This window comes from Archocentrus centrarchus, chromosome 1 (genome assembly GCF_007364275.1).
Source record: "Archocentrus centrarchus isolate MPI-CPG fArcCen1 chromosome 1, fArcCen1, whole genome shotgun sequence".
NCBI classification, from domain to species: Eukaryota; Metazoa; Chordata; class Actinopteri; order Cichliformes; family Cichlidae; genus Archocentrus; species Archocentrus centrarchus.
This window is the reverse complement of record NC_044346.1, coordinates 27,527,883-27,548,411: the sequence shown is the minus strand read 5'-3', so window position 1 is coordinate 27,548,411 and position 20,529 is coordinate 27,527,883. Positions and strand designations below refer to the sequence as shown.

The window sequence follows — 20,529 nt, the reverse complement described above, 5'->3', positions numbered from 1 at the left end:
ATGTTTTATTGCAGCAAAGTGATTGTAGTTTTTCCTCTTGAAAATGTTGTAAATTTGCAGGCTTCCGTGTATAAGCTTTTATTTTGAAGTGCACTTCCTGTTTAGCGCAGTGAGCTGAATGTGAATGTAGCTTGTTTACTCTGCAATGCAACGGACGGAGACACGGTTTATCCTGCTTGTATCTTCAGTCATCTTCTCACTTGCAGCCCCTCCGAAGAGGCAAAAGGTGAACTAATTTATAAGTTAAAATATGGGAACATTTTTTGCTTGTTCTATATTTGTATGCATAAATGTAAGACTGCATTTTGTGTTTTCAGCTCTTACGTTGGTTGGTTGGTTGGTTGGTTGGTTGGTTGGTTGGTTGTTGTTTGACACGGCTATGGTGAAAGGTCGTAGCTCAATAAAAACGCCACAAACCATCAGTAAAGTCTCATCCTTGTTCGGGGGGCATGCTACAGTAAGAGCTTCACCTCAGCGTGCTACATCGAGCTGCCCATGAAGGCTAAGGACAACGGCAACGGCAGCGAGCTGGAGCAGCTACAGTTAAAGGCTAACAAGCTAAGGCTAAAGGAGAAGGTGAGCTACAATAACAAGGAAAATGGACGGCATCGAAGAGCACACACATAAGCTACAAACAGAAATAAATGAATCGAGAAGTTTATTACGCAAAGGAGATACAGAGAGTATGTCACGGCAAGAATTAAAGGACAACATTGAACACAAAGAGAGACAATTAGCTGAGCTTAACAAAACGGCGGCTCAGTTAACACTGCCCAGGCATTCAGAGCGGCCTAGCGTGCTAACGGAGAAAATGCTAGCATATAATAAAGACGAACTGATTAAAAAGGACAGAAAACTACAAAGCCTCTATGATCAATGGAAAGTACTAATCAGAACATCCAGGGAAAGCCTCAAAACTGATTTATCCGAGCAAGCGTTATGTGCTATGGCAGATGATATTGAAAAGAAATTGCAGGACATGATGAAAGTGTACAGTGAAATAAGGGAGCGTAGTACGCCATCTCCTGACACTAGACGCAGAATGGACTCTTGTGAAGCAGTAAATAAGGACATTATGAAAATACTTAATGAACGTATAGTAGCAATAGATGACTTTGATTCGGCTACAGAAAGGCAACGTCTTCATCAGCTCCTGACACACCAATACGCCCGCTCTATCTACGGTACTGCCTCTCAGTTAAGTGTTGGCAAACAGTCTGATACTTCAAGCATCGCAGCTAAAAGGATTGATGCAGCTGCAGAGTTAGCTGCAAAGGAAGCGGAATATAAAATCGTGCAAGAGGAAATTAGACAAAAGGAAAAAATAAGAGACATAGAGGAGCAACACAGAAAGGAATTGGAGGTACAAAAATCAGAGCTTGAGCGTTTGAAGGCAGAAAAGGAAATGCAAGCTGCTCGTGCGAAACTTGAGACCTATGACAGAGAAATGAATGTGGATATGGACAATCAGCAAATGCAAAATGATAATATGCTTTTCTCTGTTGACCATCAATCCTTTCATGAAGCACCAGCACCCTCTAGTGGCTTACCTCGCTCATCAATGCCACGAAACAACGTGTCAATCCCCGCTGCAAACGATCCGAACCATCAAGTCTTCACTCAAACACCCCCTACAGACATTTCCCAGTTAGCCCAAGCAATTCAAAACAGTATAGCCATAAACAGAATCCCAATGCCAATGCCCACAGTTTTCAGTGGAGATCCAATTACCTACATAGAATGGAAGGCATCGTTCACTTCACTTGTGGACTGCAAAGGAATCTCACCTGCTGATAAACTCCACTTGCTAAAAAGGTATGTCACAGGCTTGGCACAAAAATGTCTAGAGGGCATATTTTATCGCAGTGATGAAGAGGCTTACAAGGATGCATGGCAAAAGCTTGACCAACGTTATGGTCAGCCCTTTGTTGTCCAACGAGCTTTTAGAGACAAATTGTCAAAATGGCCTAAAATAAGTTTAAAGGATGCGGAAGGACTAAGGACATTTTCAGACTTTCTAAATGCATGTCTCCAAGCCATGCCCCATGTGAAAGGTCTAGAGATTCTAAGTGACTGTGAGGAGAACCAAAAGTTGTTGCAGAAAGTTCCAGATTGGCTGGCAGCCCGTTGGAATCGTCAGGTCACAGTTGCACTTATGGACGGCAAAGATTTTCCTTTGTTCAAGGACTTTGCACAATTTGTGGCAGTTGAGGCAGAAATCACGTGCAACCCTGTCACTTCTTCATATGCTCTTCATTCATGCAGTTCATCCTACGAGAAGAGGACCACAAAGGACTTTAAACCAAACAGATCCACTCGTGTCTTCACGACGCAAACTATGGTACAAAACAATAAGGGAAGGACAACCAACACTAAATTAAAGGTGCCCTGCATGTTTTGCAAAGATGAAAACCACCAGCTGTTCAAGTGTCCAAACTTCTCAGAAAGGCCCTTAGAGGAGAAGCGCACATATGTTAAGGACAACAAGTTGTGCTATGGATGTTTAAAGGTGGGTCATAATGCCAAAGATTGTCGCCACAGACACACATGTGACATTTGCAAGGGAAGGCATCCCACTTGTCTGCACAATGACAATCACAATGCCAATGAAAGGTTTCCAAGCCCTGTCAACGCAGCTCCTAGCACTCCACAAGAAACTACGGCAGTCACAGCTCTCAATGTTACTAAGGTGGGTCAGTCAAATGGCACATCCATGATCGTTCCTGTATGGGTGTCCACGGTTCAGAGCCCTACTAACGAGCAATTAGTGTACGCACTTTTAGACACACAAAGTGACAGCACATTTGTCAGTGAAGAAGTAAGCAACCAGCTACAAGCAGACACTCACCCTGTAAAGTTAAAGCTATCTACTATGCTGGGTGTCCATTCTATTGTTAAGAGTCACAGAGTATCTGGATTGTGTGTGAGAGGTTATGACTCAGACGTTCGCATTGATCTTCCCCCCTCATACACCAAGGACTTTATACCAATTAACTATGACAATATACCCACCAGTGACACAGCAAAACAATGGCCCCACCTGACAGAAATCTCTGATAAGATACCACCTCTTTTAAGTTGTGATGTTGGACTCCTTATCGGATTTAACTGTCCCAGATCTCTAGCCCCAAGACAACTTCTACTAGGAGAAGGCAATGAGCCCTATGCAATCCTCACGGACCTAGGGTGGAGCATTGTTGGAGGCTCCACATTTGAGCTCAGTGAAACCAAGTCAAGTTTGTGTCATAGAGTCACAGTGAAGGAACTACCCCCTGTAACTCCCATGGATGTGATTAATGTGCTAGAGTCAGATTTTAAGGACACAAAAGCAAGCGACAAAACTGTCTCGCAAGAGGATCTCATCTTTTTGGACAAGCTCAAGGAAGGAATAAGGAAAAATGAACAAGGACACTGCGAGATGCCTCTACCATTCAAACAAAGGCCACACTTACCTGACAACAGAAGGCTTGCTGAAATCAGACTTGAACACTTAAAGCGAAAGTTCAATAAAGACGAGAAATACAAAAGAGACTACATAACCTACATGAAAGACATTATTGAAAGGGGTGACGTCGAAGAAGTACACAACGAAGGAAAACAAGGTGAACAATGGTACATACCCCATCACGGGATTTATCATCCCAAAAAGCCCACTAAACTGCGTGTTGTATTCGATTGTTCAGCCAAACACAATGGTACAAGTCTAAATGACCATCTTCTTCAAGGGCCAGACCTAATCAATAATCTAACAGGCATCCTCCTACGGTTTAGACAACATCCTATTGCTCTCATGTGCGATATAGAAAAGATGTTCCATCAGTTTCATGTCCAGCAGTGTGACAGAGACTACCTGCGTTTTCTGTGGTGGAAAAATGGCAACACAGAGACACAGCCACAGGTTTACAGAATGAAGGTACATCTTTTTGGTGCAGCATCATCCCCAGGCTGTGCAAATTATGGACTAAAGTACTTAGCAAAAGAACATTGTCACACACACCCTGTGGGATCTGAGTTTATGGAGAAAGACTTTTATGTAGACGATGGAGTGACAAGCACAAACACAGTTGAAAGGGCAATACAGCTTGCACAAGAGGCTACAGAAATATGTGCACAAGGAGGGCTCCGTCTACACAAATTTATTTCAAACAACCCTGCTGTCCTACAAAGCATCCCATCATCAGAATGTGCAATAGAGACTAAAACAAAAGACTTAACATTCAAAGACATGCCACAAGAAAGGGCCTTAGGCATTCAATGGAGTATCGTGAAGGACTGCTTCAAGTTTGACAACACTTTAAAGGATCAGCCACCAACACGCCGAGGCATCCTATCAACTGTCGCATCCATCTACGATCCCCTTGGCTTCCTGGCGCCATACGTGCTAATCGGAAAACAGATCCTGCAGGAAATGTGCCACCAAGGTATCAACTGGGACGACCCCCTGCCAGAAGCACTGAGGCCAAGGTGGGAGAGCTGGCAACGTGACTTTGCCAATCTAGACAAAGTAAACATAACTCGCTGTTACCTCCCAGCTAGTTTTAGAGACATTAAAGGAATAGAGTTGCACCACTTTTCAGATGCGAGTACAAGTGGTTATGGACAATGCACCTATTTAAGAGCCATAAATGAGAAAGAGGAGATCCACTGTTCACTAGTGATAGCTAAAGCCCGTGTTTCTCCTACCAAGCTGACCACAACACCCAGACTTGAGCTCACAGCAGCTGTAGTATCAACGGCAGTCAGTAACATGCTAAGAGAGGAACTCTGTTATGCTCAATTCAAAGAGTATTTTTGGACTGATTCAAAGGTAGTTTTGGGCTATATAAACAATGATGCACGTCGTTTCCACACCTTTGTGGCAAATAGAGTCCAAAAGATTCGGCAATGCACAAGCCCTCAGCAATGGTTTTATGTGCCATCAGCAGAGAACCCAGCCGATAGTGCATCTAGGGGTAAAACTGTCACTGAACTTCTCTCATCTGACTGGTTCACTGGTCCTTCCTTTCTCTGGGAGAGGGACCTGCCCACAATACCAAGTATAGAGCTAGATCTGTCCATTGGAGATCCAGAGGTCCGAAAAACACAGACAATGTTAACTAAAGTTACAGAGACATTCAGCCTTGCAGAACGTCTGTCAAAGTTCTCGTCATGGTCTAAAGCAGTCAAAGCTGTAGCACGTCTCTCAAGAAGGGTCAGAAAGGTCAAATCAAATGCACCTACAACAGTGAATGAACAAGAAAGAGCGGCACATGTCATTCTCCAGGATGTACAAAAACAAACATATGGAAAGGAGATAAAGCTGTTAAGCAAAGGCAGTCAGCTCCCACATCACAACAAACTGTTCCACCTAGATGTTTTTGTGGACAAGGATGGTCTACTCAAGGTGGGAGGGAGACTTTCATCCACCAAAGACTCTTTCAAACATCCTATTGTTATCCCAAAAGAGCATCATGTGACCAAACTCATAATATCTCACTGTCATGACAAAGTAAAGCATCAAGGAAAAGGCTTCACCATAAACGAAATCAGATCTACTGGTTACTGGATCCCAGGTATGAGCAGAACAGTTGCATCTTTCATCCGTCAGTGTATCATCTGTCGCAGACTCCGTAGGGCTCCAGAGGGCCAAAGAATGAGTGACTTACCTGCTGAACGCTTAGAGCCATCTCCTCCCTTCACATACTGCGGTATGGACTGTTTTGGCCCGTTTGTTACCATAGAAGGAAGAAAACAACATAAACGGTATGGACTAATATTTACCTGCTTTTGCTCCCGTGCCATTCACATTGAGTTATTAGACGACCTATCCACTGACACATTCATAAACGCATTAAGGTGTTTCATTGCTATTAGGGGTTCAGTCCGTCAAATCCAGTGTGATCAGGGAACAAACTTTGTTGGCGCACAAAATGAGCTTAAAGCAGCCCTAAATGGACTAGACACCCAAAGACTGAGCACTTATTTGTCCCAAAAACAGTGCGACTTTGTGATGAATGCACCCCACTCCAGTCATGCAGGCGGAGTGTGGGAACGCCAGATAAAGACTGTCAGAAGTGTACTGAATACAACTCTGTCACTCGCCCATGGTAGACTTAATGATGCTTCATTAAGGACTTTATTCTATGAAGCTATGGCCATAGTCAATAGCCGCCCACTGACAGTTGATAACCTTAACGATCCTGACAGCTTAGAACCCCTTACCCCTAACCATCTGCTCCACATGAAATCCAGCGCAGCACTGCCCCCACCTGGTGCTTTCCCAAAGGAGGACCTCTACGGAGCAAAGAGATGGCGTCGTGTGCAGTTTCTGGCAGAGCAGTTCTGGTGCAGGTGGAGGCGCGAGTATCTACACAACATTATCGCCAGGCAGCGCTGGCACTCACCAAAAAGAAACCTGAAAGTAGGTGATGTTGTGTTGGACATTGATGAACTGTCACCCAGAGGTGAATGGAGACTTGCCAGAGTCTTAGAGACCTTTAGTGGCAAGGATGGACTCGTGAGAAGAGTAAAAATCTTCTTTGGAGACAAGAGACTGAATAACAAAGGGCAACCTTCTAATAAGCTTTCTATTGTAGAGCGTCCAGTACAAAAGCTAATCTTGATATTAGAGTGTTCATAAGTTAATAAGTAGAAATGGTTATCTCTTGTTGAAAATTATTCGTTGTTGTTCGGATGTAAACCAACAAACATTCATAATTTTGGTGGGAGTGTAAGTAACCACAAGCATGTTTTATTGCAGCAAAGTGATTGTAGTTTTTCCTCTTGAAAATGTTGTAAATTTGCAGGCTTCCGTGTATAAGCTTTTATTTTGAAGTGCACTTCCTGTTTAGCGCAGTGAGCTGAATGTGAATGTAGCTTGTTTACTCTGCAATGCAACGGACGGAGACACGGTTTATCCTGCTTGTATCTTCAGTCATCTTCTCACTTGCAGCCCCTCCGAAGAGGCAAAAGGTGAACTAATTTATAAGTTAAAATATGGGAACATTTTTTGCTTGTTCTATATTTGTATGCATAAATGTAAGACTGCATTTTGTGTTTTCAGCTCTTACGTTGGTTGGTTGGTTGGTTGGTTGGTTGGTTGTTGTTTGACACGGCTATGGTGAAAGGTCGTAGCTCAATAAAAACGCCACAAACCATCAGTAAAGTCTCATCCTTGTTCGGGGGGCATGCTACACATTGTGAGATGTGATTTTCGTAAGACTGACAAAGCAGGCCCTTGTGTGCTCTTTCACACACAATTAAGAAAATGCTCAGTGCATCATGGAAAGATTCCCAACAGCCAAGGCCTGTTGCAGTCTGAAAGTGAAGTGTTCTATTGGGTTGATATGGCACTATAAGGTCTTTGAGATATGATGGGGCCTGATTATTCAAGACCTTGTATGTGAGCAGAAGGATTTTTAATTCAATTCTGGATTTAACAGGGAGCCAATGAGAGAAGCAATATGGGAGAAATATACTCAATCTCAGTAGCACCTGTCAGTGCGCTTGTTGCAGCATTTTGTATCAGCTGAAGCCTTTTCAAGGAGTTTTTAGGACAACCTGATAATAGTGAATTACAATAGTCCACCCTAGAAGTAATAAATGCATGAACTAGTTTTCAGCATTACTCTGAGACAGGGTGTTTCTAATTTTAGAAATATTGCTCAAATGCAAGAAAGTAGTCCTACATATTTGTTTAATATGTGCATTGAAGGACATATCCTGGTCAAAAATTCTCAAAAGATTCCTCAGTTTTACTGGAGGCCAAGGTAATGCTATGGAGAGTAAGTATCTGGTTAGACACCATGTTTCTAATTAGATGTGGCTGCAACTCAGGATGTTTAACAAGTCATCTATTGATTGCAAGGTTGGTGGTTCAATCCCTGGTTGCTTCAGTCCACATGCCAAAGTATCCTTGGGCAACATACTGAACCTTGAGTTGCTCTTAATGTGTTCATCAGAGTGTGTACTAGTTATAGTACAGCAGTACTCAAAGCCTTCAATCTACACTACATTCTACTCTATACTTAAACAACTAATACACCGAAATACTCCTTCAGCTGAAGAGTTTTCATCAATTCATAGGATTCTTAGAATGCTTATCTCTATGTTTTAGATAAGTGACAGATTAATAAAGGTCAGTAAAGTTTAAGATGTGTTGCTTTGATGGAAACAAATGTATTCACAACACTGATGTCACACAAACAGACATAAATGAAAAGCAAAACTGTTTCTGTGGGAGTTCCTCAGTGGAATTCATCAGCAACTATATAATGGGAATGCACACACACAAAACACAGTCAGATACAGGCCTAGAGTTTAATCAGGAAAACACACGTCTGTATACAGTATAATCTACCCGCAAAGAAACCTCAAAGTCTACCACTAGAGAAGTGCTAAAAACGGAATCAGACAAAACTTCCTACAAGGAGTTCACACAGGTAAGATAGAATAAAAAAAAACTTATCTAAGGTATACTACATGATTATTTTGTTGATAATGTTAAACATATATTGTACCGTCTGTATTTTGCCCTAGTTAAAGCATTTTTTGTGTTTGGATTTCCTGTGCATTTCCTATATTATTTTCATTATTAAAGAACAGAAGTAAATAATAAATGCATTTTTTCCAACTTTTAAATTTCACGGTCAAGTTAAACCTCAGTTCCAGTGTAAATTCATCATATTATGTAGCTCTGATGTAATCAGTGTGTTTAATGGCATAATTCAGTTTACTGTAACTACTAAACATGACCCCCCCTTACCTCTCTTTATTTCCCACATGCTTTTACTTGCTAGTAGTTGCACCTCTTCACAGTCACTGCAAGTAACTTCTCTGTGCTTGATCATATTTTTTTCAGTTTCTTTTCCATCTTCCTACTTTTTGACCATGACTGTCAGACAGACAATGATGCTTCTGGTAGCACTGGTCCTCTCCATGCCAGGTCTCATTCATAGCTTCAACCCACTCTTCTCATCACGCTCACTCACTCACCGTGACATCACAGAAAGGGCAGTCCTTCGTAAGACAGCGGAGGTCTGCCGAGATATCGCTGCTTCTAAGGGACTGGACTTCAGCCTGACTGTGAGTTGGAAAGCCACTCTTAAAAGAACATTACGAGAACAGTGATGCATTAAAATATGTGTATGCTTTACTTAGTGTTTGATATTAAATAAAGAATATGCATTATTCACATTCTGATTTTGTTAAGTGGAGAAATATATCAAACCACTGACGAAGTGAAGAACATTCTTCTTGTTACAATTCAATTTTTTGCTATGAAAGCTTGTGTCCTGGTATTCATGTGGGTGTCACCTTAACACACACCACTGATATGCATAATAATAATAAAGATCACAAATTTCCCAAATCCTAATCTAATCAAGCACAGCTGGCATGTGCCCAAACAACCCAATCAAAGGTGTCATCACAGTAAGTGAATCAATAACATTTATTTACATCTTGAACATATTGGAAATCTACAATTTTTTTCTTCAAATGACCAATATACAATGCCTTTTTGCTGATTATGAGACAACTTGAATTTATAGTGCTATAGGTAGTACAAATACTGCTTAAGACAAGAGTAGAATATTTAAAATGTAATATACAAATCCCTTGTCTCCAGATTGATAACAGCTTGTCAGTCGAAATGGTGCAAAGGGCCTGCTCATCTGCAGGGACCTCCACATCTCTCCTTTCCACCATCAAGTTTGTAACTTCCATTGCTACTATGTACCTCAGCAATGCAATGGTCGACATAGAGTTTGCACCGAGTGCAGAGCACCATTTTGACAATGAGACCTTCCAGAGAGGACGGGACATCATCACAAAAGGTAAATCAAAGCTTGATGTCCAGAACACAATTGACAGTTTTATATATTATCTATAGCTAACTGTTTTGAATACAGACCTACAATACTCAGCAGCCAAATGGGAAATGTTTAGAATCTAAACATTTAATCTAAAAGACATTTTTTGTAACACTTCTCCTTAATTAGCAAATGGTTTACACCAGTTCCCACAAAAGTTTTACAAAGTTGGAAGTCATTTACTATCTAGGGAAATTTTAAGTTACTATACTACTGTATTAAGTAATTAAGTTCCAGGGAAATGCAGTACTCAACAAACCAGAAATGCTGAACAAGACTGGTTTGTCAATTGGCACGGTAAATTATGTCAGTTGGAGGAATCCTTGTCTTTCAATAAGCCATAATGCGTACTTAGCCTTACCTACTACACTATTGCAGGTTGTATCTAATAACCTCTTGTATTCTGATAATGAGGTGTGTCTGCGGTGAAGGCCAGCGTCAGGCTAGAAAACTTTTTCACAGGGAGGTGGACTCTAGGGCAAATCTGTCACACACTACAGGTAGGATTTATACTTATACTACCAATTTTTGAGAGAGTGGTGTAGTTATTTTCATATTCTGTATATCAAGGACTTCTACAGTCACAGTAACTGGGTGGAACTGGGAAATAAAGCTCCATACAGTGCTCTGATCAGACCTGACCAACCTCTTCAAAACCTGGCAGGTATGGCCCCTCCCACCACTGTCTTTGTTCAGAAATGAAAATTCCAGATTAAATATGATCCAAATTAAAATGTGCAATAATCGGTTTATTTAATAATATAAAAATGATTAGTAGTAAGTTTCTGGGGTTTTTTTCATGCAATTTAATGAGTACTATGCACTGTTTAAGTAGTAATTATAATGTTTGTGATTTTAAAAATGTTAAACAATAATGGATAATTTTACCATCTTTTTATTTCTGTGTTATTTGATATTGCTACAGGACCAAGTACTCCAACTTGCAGAAATTGTATAGGAGACAACTGTACTAACAACATTCTGCCTGATGTGCTGCAGCGAGGGCTTCTGACTTCAGGCTACTTCAATGCCATCTCGTCAACAAAACCTGAAGGTAACTTGAAGAAATCATCTGTATTGGTGTGTCATATTATGTTGTCAGTATTTCTTGATGACATGATAAAAATGTTATCCTTCTCCTAAGGGAAATGCAGCCATGGTGGATTTCTTGACCAAACAAGCAGGAAGGATCCAGTGGGGGGCATCAATAAGGATAGATTTGATTCCAGTCATGGCTTTCTTCATTATGATGCAGCTGATCTGGCAATTCTTGCCACTATGGAGCTACTGGAGGACATCAGATTAGCTGCTGGGGACAGAAACTTTACAAGGTATAGTCTAGCTAATGTATATCTGAGCCATTTTGTAGTCTCAAGAGGAATAAAATGTTCGGAAGCACAGAACATAAAATGAATATGAAGGCATGTCCCAGTGTCTCCTGCTTTTAATTAATATCTTGCTAGTATTGGGTTGGACTCCTTTCCTTTCAGAATTGACTTAATTCCTCACGGCACAGATTCAACAAGGTACTGGAAACATCCCTCGGAAATTTTGGTCGATATTGACATGACAGTTGCTGCTGATTGGTCAGCTACACATCCATGATGTGAATCTCCACACAACCTAAATGTGCTCTATTTGATTGACATCTATGGATGATGGAGGCCATTTGAATACAGTGAGCTCATTGTCGTGTTCAAAGAACCAGTTTGAGATGATATAAAATGTATTCTATGCAGTGATGACATAGTTACCTTGAAAAAAATAATGTGATCACTGATTACTCCTTTACTTAATTTCAGAAGTAACTAAGTTAGATTACAAGTCACTTTTTTAGTTACAGCTGCCGGTGTTGTGCAAAAAAGTGATCATCTGTATTTAAAAGGTTGTAAATGACTTGTTGACCTATAATCTGTGAAACATATATCAAACATATCTCTCAATATTGATATCAAGTCCTTTTGAGCAAAAAAAGAACATTTCTATCACAAGGTAGGAGCTGCAATCAGTTTTTGGAAAAGTGACTTTTATATTCATTTTTTTATCAAGGTAAAAACTGTCATTGACATTAAAGCGTCTTTTTAAACAGAAATCTGGCAAAGGGTTGCAGAAATCACAACAAATATAACATCATAAAGATGTTCTATAAAGATGTTTTAAATAGCCAAAAAGCACTGGATTGATTATAATGTAGGTACAAAAACACTGGCTCCTAAAGATTCTTGCAAAACAGGTTATTGCTTCATTTCATATATAAGCCCTTCATAAATCATGTTAACTACACTCTATATAAGCAACAAAGACACTACACATAAAAGCACATGGAAACATCGGAATCACTTTATGGCAGCAATCATTTTTTGTCACAACACTGGCTACTGATCAAATAGAGATATTAAGATAGACTGCAACTTCTGTCCAGTTTTCTCAGTTTCTTCAGTTCTTAGGTGACAGAAGAAGCACTCAGGGTCGTCTTCTGCTGCTGTAGCCCATCCGCTTCAAGGTTTTATGTGTTGTGCAATCAGAGATGTTCTTCTCCATACCGTGGTTGTAATTAAGGATTATTTCCTTCCTATTAGCTTGAAGCAGTCTGGCCATTCTCCTCTGACCTCTGACATCAACAAGACATTTTCACCTAGGGAACTGCTACTCATTGGATATTTTCTTTCTCAGGTTTAGGGTTCTCTGTAAACACTACAGATGGTTGTGTGGGAAAATCCCAGTAGAGCAGCAGTTTCTGAAAGATTCAGACTAGCCTGTCTGGCACCAACAACCATGCCACGGACAAGTCACTTAAATCACTTTTTTCAGCAGGTTATCTTGAGCTTGTACGCCTAAATGCATTAGTTTGATTCCACGTGATTGGCTAATTAAATAGTTGTTTTAGGAAGCTGTTAAATAAGTGTTCCTAATAAAGTGGCTGGTGATTGTATTTTTTCTTGCCAGTGTTCTTATAGTTTTTATGCCAAGCAGCAATGAAATCATAGTACACTGAAAACTGAGATAAATTACCCATACTCCAAAGACAAGAAATCTATTAACATTATGACAGGTAATTTTGTTTTGTTTTGTTTTCTTGTTTGTTTCTCCAGATTGATGGGCCTCTCCCAGTCTCCTGTGTTGTGTTTTGTCATAGACACAACAGGCAGTATGGGTGATGACATTGCTGAAGTAAAGAGGGTTTCTTCTGACATCATCAGAAGAAGAAGAGGAACAGAACAGGAACCCTCTGAATATATACTGGTACCTTTCAATGACCCAGGTAAATAATTTACAGTGAGCATTTGCTTTAATACATAGCAAAGAAAGTTGTTGTTGAAATAGCATTTTCTGACCTTAAGCTGGTTCTAATAAAATTTGTTTTTGCTTTGTTTTTTTTATTTTCACATAAATAAGTATATGATAACTAGGGATGCGCCGATCCGATATTCAGTATCGGTATCGGTCCGATCCTCGCCTAAATTACTGGATCGGATATCGGAAAGAAATAAAAAATGCAATACGATCCGATCTGACCCACATTAGCTGCATTAAAGTGCTCTGTCCTCTGCTTCTTCTTGTGGGTTTGACCAAACCAGCTTAGAGCTGCATTACCGCCACCTAACGGAATGGAGTGGGAATCAGGAAATAACCCCTCAGTTCTCCGTAGCTGCGGAATCCCTTTGACACTGAGTGGATGATCGCTGACATGTTTTTCCACGCCCCCACCGCCCTCTGCATGTTTGTGTGTTGTGCTCACTGTGCTGAGAATTTCAGCTCCTGGACATACTGCTAGCGAGCGCCGCGTCCGGTACCGAAGGACCCCTTCCCCGTCAAAATATTTTTGATACTTTATTCCCCGATTAGTGACTAAATATAGACCTGCAGTAGAAACATATTTAGGAGAATGCTTGTGAATATAAAGCATTACAAGATTACGCTCACGCAGCCCCGGTTTTTCAACCTAAACACTGATGACACAACAGCAGCAGTCAGCTGATTTACCTGCAGTCAGTCTGCACAAGCGCAAAGAGGCGAAGCCGGTGAGCTCAGATGGAGCGGAAGACTGCTTTTCTCCCTGTAAGCACCATTAAACCTTTACTGGGAAACAGCTGGAGGTCCTTCATTAACCACCTGATCAGTAAGAGAAGAAAAGAGAACTCTGTAGCTGCTCCATCCACTCTGTTTGTTTCACACAGGGAAAAACGGCAGTACGGAAGTTAAAATATGCAGATGAACTGTTAATATGAAAAAAGTATTTCTTAACCAGTTACTCAGGTAATTGATAGAATAACTGATAAAATACTCGATTACTAAATTAAGTGACAGTTGCAGCCCTTCTGAAATTTGCAAAATACATAAGCCAATGCATCACCTTCTCACATAGGAGCAACAGGATTCAGGTGATAGAGCAATTGTTGTAAGTAAAGTTTATTTATATAGTGCTTTTCACAGACAAAAAGTCACAAAGCACTGTACAATAATTAAAACACAATATTAAAAAACAGATAAAACACCATGTTAAAAACATAGCATTACCATATTAAAAGGAAAAAGAATAAAAATAAAGTCAACAGAAAGCCTGGTTAAACAAAAGTTTTCAACTGTTTTTTTTAAGGCGCCACAGTGTCAGCTAAATGGAGCTGGAGTGGTAAACAGTTCCAGAGATTTGGCACCACAGCCTGAAAATCTCTGCCCCTCACTGGTTCTTAGTCTTAGATGTGGGACAACTAAAAGATTTTGATTTTGTTGCGTGAGAGACTGTTGACTTATGTAAAATGTATCCAGGCATTTGAAATAAATTGTTTTTTTTTTTTTTTAAAGATCGGATTTGTATCAGCATCGGCAGATATCCAAATGTAAAATATCGGTATCGGACCTAAAAAAGTTTTATCGTGCCATCCCTAATGATAACAGCTGTGCTTGTACCAAATGCTTAACAAAACACTGTATAACTTAGTAAGTTGTAAATATATTAGTAACTTGTTTATATCTAGATTTTGGGCCATTGACAAGGACTGCTAATGCAGACATCTTCATAGAACACATCAACAGACTGACTGCAGATGGAGGAGGAGATGCCCCAGAAATGGCTTTGTCTGGACTGCAGGTATTAACAGGACATTTGATTGTTTTCTCCTATTAAATAAAAATATCTCACATTCAGTTTAGAATGAACTGGAATTTTTACAGTCTTGTCAAATGGCCATGATACGGTTCTATTTAAAGTACCCAGGAGATTTACCTTTATTATTCCACAGCTGTGCTTCAGGTTGATAGAAATCTTAATTTTCATTCAGAGTTATTGAGTGTATTTTTAATTAATAATTTAACCATTTTCAACACTTTGTCCTGTCCTATAATAGCTTGCACTGACAGCAGCTCCACCCTTCTCTGAGATTTTTCTCTTCACTGATGCTCCAGCTAAAGACGTCTATCTGAAAAGCACCGTTACTGCCCTTATAGAGAGCACCAAATCTAAGGTAAGAGTTAACATTCTACCATCTGTGCTCTTAAAGAGTCAACAAATGTTGGCAAAACTGATTAACTGATATTACTAAGATAAGATAAGATAGTGTTTGTCACATGCACAATTATACACAGTGAAATGTATTTTGTACCTGTAGCCATATATACATACACACGTATAAATAAGGAGAATAAAAAGTAATTCGCACTATATACTATACACTGTCGAAATTATGAAGTCAAGAATTAGAGCTAAAACTAATATATACAAACAAAGCGTAGGAGCAGGTATGATGACTGCTGACCTCACCGGTGCCTACACCATCTCTTTCCAATTAATTGGAAAAAATCATGAGACCGCAATCATGTACCCCACACACCCACATGTTCTCATTTCTGTGCCACGCCTTCCTTTCCTTTTTCTCTTTTTTTTTTCCATCTTCTCTCAAAGTCATCAGGCCTAAAAGCTGATGAGCCTCCTGGCCCAACTCATTGCTTCTCCTCCATCTTTCATCTTCATGGTCAATAAATGTTTTTAATTTGCATTTAGGTTTTTGATCCTTAAAAGTGAAGATGATTATTAATAGTTGTTTCTTTATGCTTGCAGGTTAATTTCATGTTGACAAGTTTCTTTTTCGGTCGACGGCGTCGCAGAACACCACAGGGTGTGGCTCCACGTGCAATGAGTCGATCTGATGTCCAGGTGTACCAAGACCTAGCTCAAGCCTCTGGAGGTCAGGCCATTCAGGTCACTAAGTCAGAACTCTCTCTGGTTACCAATATTATAGAAGATTCATCAGTCAGCGCCGTGGTAAGACATCAAAGGAGAGAATCAGATCTGACTGAAGGTCACACAGTGTGACTAAATGTGACCTTTTGCTCCTTCCTCTCTAAGGTGACAGTTTTTCAGGCAACAAGGAATCCTGGAAGCCCTGACAATTTTACTTTTACTGTTGATGGTTTATTAAGGAACGTAACTGTTTACATCACAGGAGCCTCACCTCTCACCTTCAGCCTCACCAGCTCCACAGGTTTAGTCATCACAAATGTCTCTCAAATCTAAGGCTCTTCCATCAACATTTTACTTCCTACATCACCACATTGAAAACATCTTTATAACTGTTTGTCCCTGTCCCCCAGGTGTATCTCAGGATTCCAGTCAGTCCAGCGGTCCTTTGGCATCCTTCACCAAAACAGGAAACTTGCATCATTTAAGCCTCAATGCTGATAATCAAACAGGGCTATGGCAAATCAGCATTAGCTCAAACAACCCCTACTCTGTTAAGGTCACAGGTCAGTACTATGATAGCTGACTTTTAGCCACTGAGTTACACAAGATGTTTTCAGAGATTTTATTTATTAGCTCTGTGTCAACTGTGTAACTTGCACCCTTTGTGAGCTATGTTGTGTTTGTTAGGTCAAAGTTCAGTGAACTTCATTTATAACCTTGTCGAAGAGCTTGAAGGAGCCCATGGGGACTTCAGTCTGAAGGAAGGACGTCCTCTCTCAGGTCAGACTACTTTTATGATGATTGTTTGCTTTATTGTTTATAGTTTAAAACATTCTGGTGTGTTTTCTACATTGTCCACAAGGTCATCTTTTAAACAAAAATGATCTGACTTGAAAACTTTAATCTCGAGTTTCCAAAAGCTTTATTTTCCATCATGTTTTAGTCAGTTAAGTCCAACCTATTCTGTTCTATTGCTCAGCGGTCCACAACCTTTTTTGGACCATAGATGGTTTAACAGTTTAATATAAAAAAAGATACGACATCAAAACTGTAATATTTTCTAAATATAATAATAGGCTGGATTCACCTCACTACTATCCCCGGTGTTGTTAAATATAAATGGTAAATGGACTAGTTCTTATATAGCGCTTTTCTTCTCAAGTTGAGCACTCAAAGAGCTTTATACGAGCGTTGTGTAGGTCAAGCAACCTAAATCGTTAGACAGGTACGGAAACTAGTGAAGCTTGTGGGTAATTTTAGCGGTGGCGTATCACGTGACCGAGACACGCGTTAAGAGTGCGTCATAGACGTGCAGATTATGTTTATCTTTCTTTACTGTTCTTTCAGGTGGTAATACCAGCATCTTGATCACAGTGACAGGAAGTGACACAGTAAAGGTCACTGAGGTCACTCTTTTTGACAGCTCAGGTCTAACAGAGGTCAATGGATCACTGCAGGTATGTCACATATTATTATAATTGCTTAAATTAAACCTGCAGTGCAGATCTTTTGTCTCCCTCTTCTGGCAATGAGAGGTTTTACATCGATACTGTAAAAAATGTGAAAAGAGTTTTCACAGTTCTGTGAAAAACTAAGTACACCCTTACTGTTTCCATAGAAATTATAAGAGCAAGTTGCAGCCAGGTGCTGCCATTCAAACCCACTTGATTAATTAATCATCAGCAAGTGTGTGCAACTCTGTATAACCAGAAGGTTTGGCAGTTTACTGGTCTGGAACACTCAGGTGTGTGTGTGTTTGTTAATACAATAAGACATTCTTCCCAGGAGTGGACATCCCAGCGAATTCACCCCAAGGTCAGATTGTGTAATGCTCAGAGAAACTGCAAAAACCCGACTGCTACATCTCCAATTCTACAGGCATCAGTTAGCATGTTAAATGTTAAAGTCCATGTAAGCACAGTGAGACAAATACTGAACGAGTATTCTACATACAAATAGGAGGCCTTCTGTTTGACAAATAGAGCTTGGCTGAAACAAGGTCATGAAACAGTTTCTCACATTTCCAGCTCTGGAAAACTGGTCATTGCTGTGAACATAAGAAATGCTGCCACAGTTAAAAACATTCTGGCATACTGCCAAATATAGCAAAATTTGACATTGTATAGCCGAATAATCATTGTGTAAATTGATGTAGCTAGGACATCAATTTAATATATTGTTTTTTTTTGTCACTATATTTCATAGCAGATAATTTTCATATCTTAAATACATGAATATCTTGTCGCAAGGTCCACAGTTAGTCCCAGCAATTGTCCTACTCTGCAATAAAGATGTAGTTATATATTGTTTACACTGATAATCTGGTAACAATACTTGTTACTCCTTCTTGTCTCATACAGTCATTAGGAAGTGGGAATTTCCTGGTGACATTTAGTGGAGTCCCAGCAGGTGAATTTGTGCTTATCCTGAAAGGAGAGGACAGCAGCTCCACTTCTAAATCCACTTCAAGCACCTTTCAGAGACAAGCGTCCACACAGATCAAGACCACCAGCATCTCTGTCACTGTGAGAACAGTTACTGTGTGCTTTCTGAAGAATTTTTAATGTCACCATATATGAATTGAAGCATTTTTACATTGATTTATTTTACTGTTTCTAATTGTTATAACAGTCATATACTCAAATCACAAACAGCAGACATTCCTACTATACTTCTTAGAGTGTCAAGTCATATCAAGATACATCAACATTTTGTCTATGATGTTAAAAGTAATATTTTCCTAATAAATTTATCTTTCTGTTTTCCTCTGCCTGCTTCCCTTTCTCTCCACTTGTTCAGACCCAAGCCAATAATACCAACATAGAGCCAGGCACCACTATCTCCATCCCATTCACAGTCTCCACAACTACTGGTGGAGTTATTGATGACTCTGGAACTGGGACGTTTACAGTGCGAGTCAGCAATGACCGCAGCTATGCTTCTACTTCACCTACTAGTGTTACTATTTTAGCAGGAAGTGGAGGTAAAGCCAATGGTACTGTGACCCTAACAGCTCCATCCAGTGCTGCATCAGGAACTGATGTGACCCTTACCATTGAGGCAGAAAACGCTGCTGCCACCGACATCAACTATGCTGTTCTCAGGTTTTCTGTGGCTACCAAGGTAAGAGAAAATGTTGATATTTTTCAACATTACTCTTAACTCTGTAATAACTAGTCGTCCAATAGATAATTTACAAATTTGAATTGATATTGATGTTTATGGTTACGCCAAGGATCTTTGTGTCATACTTCTCTTGTGAATTATTATAAATTGTCACTTCTTTCAAAATCACAAGCAGGGGTTTTATTCTTGTTCCTTGCCCTTTACCTTAAATAATTGGGATGACACATACCCAACCGACTCCTTTCCATCCGTTCTGTATCTCTGTCTCCAGGTGACAGATGTTAACCCTCCAGTGTGCGAGGTAGTCAGTACATCAGGAACCTGCGCCTCCTCTTCATCCCTCTGTGCTTCCTCCCAGTGGGAGTTCATTGCTAATCTCACTGATGGCATCAATGGAACTGGCATTGAGAGTGTCACCATCCGCCAAGGGAATGGTACTCTGAATATTAGCACAGCAGTTGGATCAGGGGGTGAAAACATTACTGCAGTTGCCTATATTGCCACCTGCTGCTCACAGACAGTGGAGCTGACTGCTGTAGATAGTGCAGGAAATGTGGGGACATGTGTGGGAAAGGCTGTAACTCTTACCACTCCTGTGACAACAACTAGTCCTGTGACAACAACTACTCCTGTGACTACATCTGCAGTTAAAACAACATCCTCCAGAGGGCACACTTTGAACATATCAACCATCCTTTGGATCAGTGTCCTGTTTTCTGTACCCTGGGAAGTGAAAGAGAACAAATGGGAATCACTCTGTAAATATGAATGTGTGAGATATGAATAAAGTGACCTATCTTTGATTGCCAAGTTGAACAAGCCTGATGAAGCAACACACTGAGAAAAGAGGACCCCCTGTTACTAAGACTTGCTCTTACTGTAGATCACATTTGTGTGCTAAAATTACCAGGATTTTGAAGAAAAAAAACATCAAGTTGTCTGAAACATAGCTAGTAAATAAATTCCTGTAAGTCTTTAAAAACTATCTTACAATACTTTATTAGCAGCTTTTTGGCCTGGTAATTTCTGTACTTTTAACAGAATAGAAGATAATTGTTAATAAACAAGATTATCAAATAAATAAATAAATAAAAATGTGTTTCTGGTGAAAACAAGCACTCCCCTCCGCCCTCTCCCCTCCCGTCCCCCCCCGCTCCCCCTCTCTCCCCCCCGCGCCCCCCCCTCCCCTTCCCCCGCCCCCCCCCCTCTCCACAACTCTCTCCCCCTCCGCCCCCTCCTCCCTCTCTCTCTCTCTTCCTTCCCCTTCTCCTCTCCCTCTTCTCGTCTCTCCATTCTCTCTCTCTCTCTCTCCTCTCCTCTCTCTGTCTCCTCATCTCTCTCTCTCTCTCTCATCTCTCCTCTCTCTCTCTCTCT

At 40.4% G+C, this 20,529-nt stretch overlaps 1 protein-coding gene across 1 annotated transcript in view; it reads left to right on the top strand.

Annotated features, from left to right (window-relative positions):
• Nucleotides 1-8,868: 8,868 nt before the first annotated feature.
• LOC115778228 (von Willebrand factor A domain-containing protein 7-like) overlaps nucleotides 8,869-20,529 on the top strand; it is a 14,384-nt gene continuing 2,723 nt past the window's right edge. The window contains exons 1-18 of the mRNA XM_030726293.1: nucleotides 8,869-9,063; nucleotides 9,608-9,815; nucleotides 10,266-10,351; nucleotides 10,422-10,515; nucleotides 10,777-10,905; nucleotides 10,996-11,182; nucleotides 12,944-13,113; nucleotides 14,828-14,940; nucleotides 15,197-15,313; nucleotides 15,907-16,110; nucleotides 16,195-16,330; nucleotides 16,440-16,592; nucleotides 16,717-16,809; nucleotides 17,377-17,486; nucleotides 18,390-18,554; nucleotides 18,829-19,152; nucleotides 19,427-19,733; nucleotides 19,809-19,913. Coding sequence (XP_030582153.1) covers nucleotides 8,869-9,063; nucleotides 9,608-9,815; nucleotides 10,266-10,351; nucleotides 10,422-10,515; nucleotides 10,777-10,905; nucleotides 10,996-11,182; nucleotides 12,944-13,113; nucleotides 14,828-14,940; nucleotides 15,197-15,313; nucleotides 15,907-16,110; nucleotides 16,195-16,330; nucleotides 16,440-16,592; nucleotides 16,717-16,809; nucleotides 17,377-17,486; nucleotides 18,390-18,554; nucleotides 18,829-19,152; nucleotides 19,427-19,733; nucleotides 19,809-19,913 — 2,896 coding nt within the window. The remainder of the gene's footprint in view (nucleotides 9,064-9,607; nucleotides 9,816-10,265; nucleotides 10,352-10,421; nucleotides 10,516-10,776; nucleotides 10,906-10,995; nucleotides 11,183-12,943; nucleotides 13,114-14,827; nucleotides 14,941-15,196; nucleotides 15,314-15,906; nucleotides 16,111-16,194; nucleotides 16,331-16,439; nucleotides 16,593-16,716; nucleotides 16,810-17,376; nucleotides 17,487-18,389; nucleotides 18,555-18,828; nucleotides 19,153-19,426; nucleotides 19,734-19,808; nucleotides 19,914-20,529) is intronic.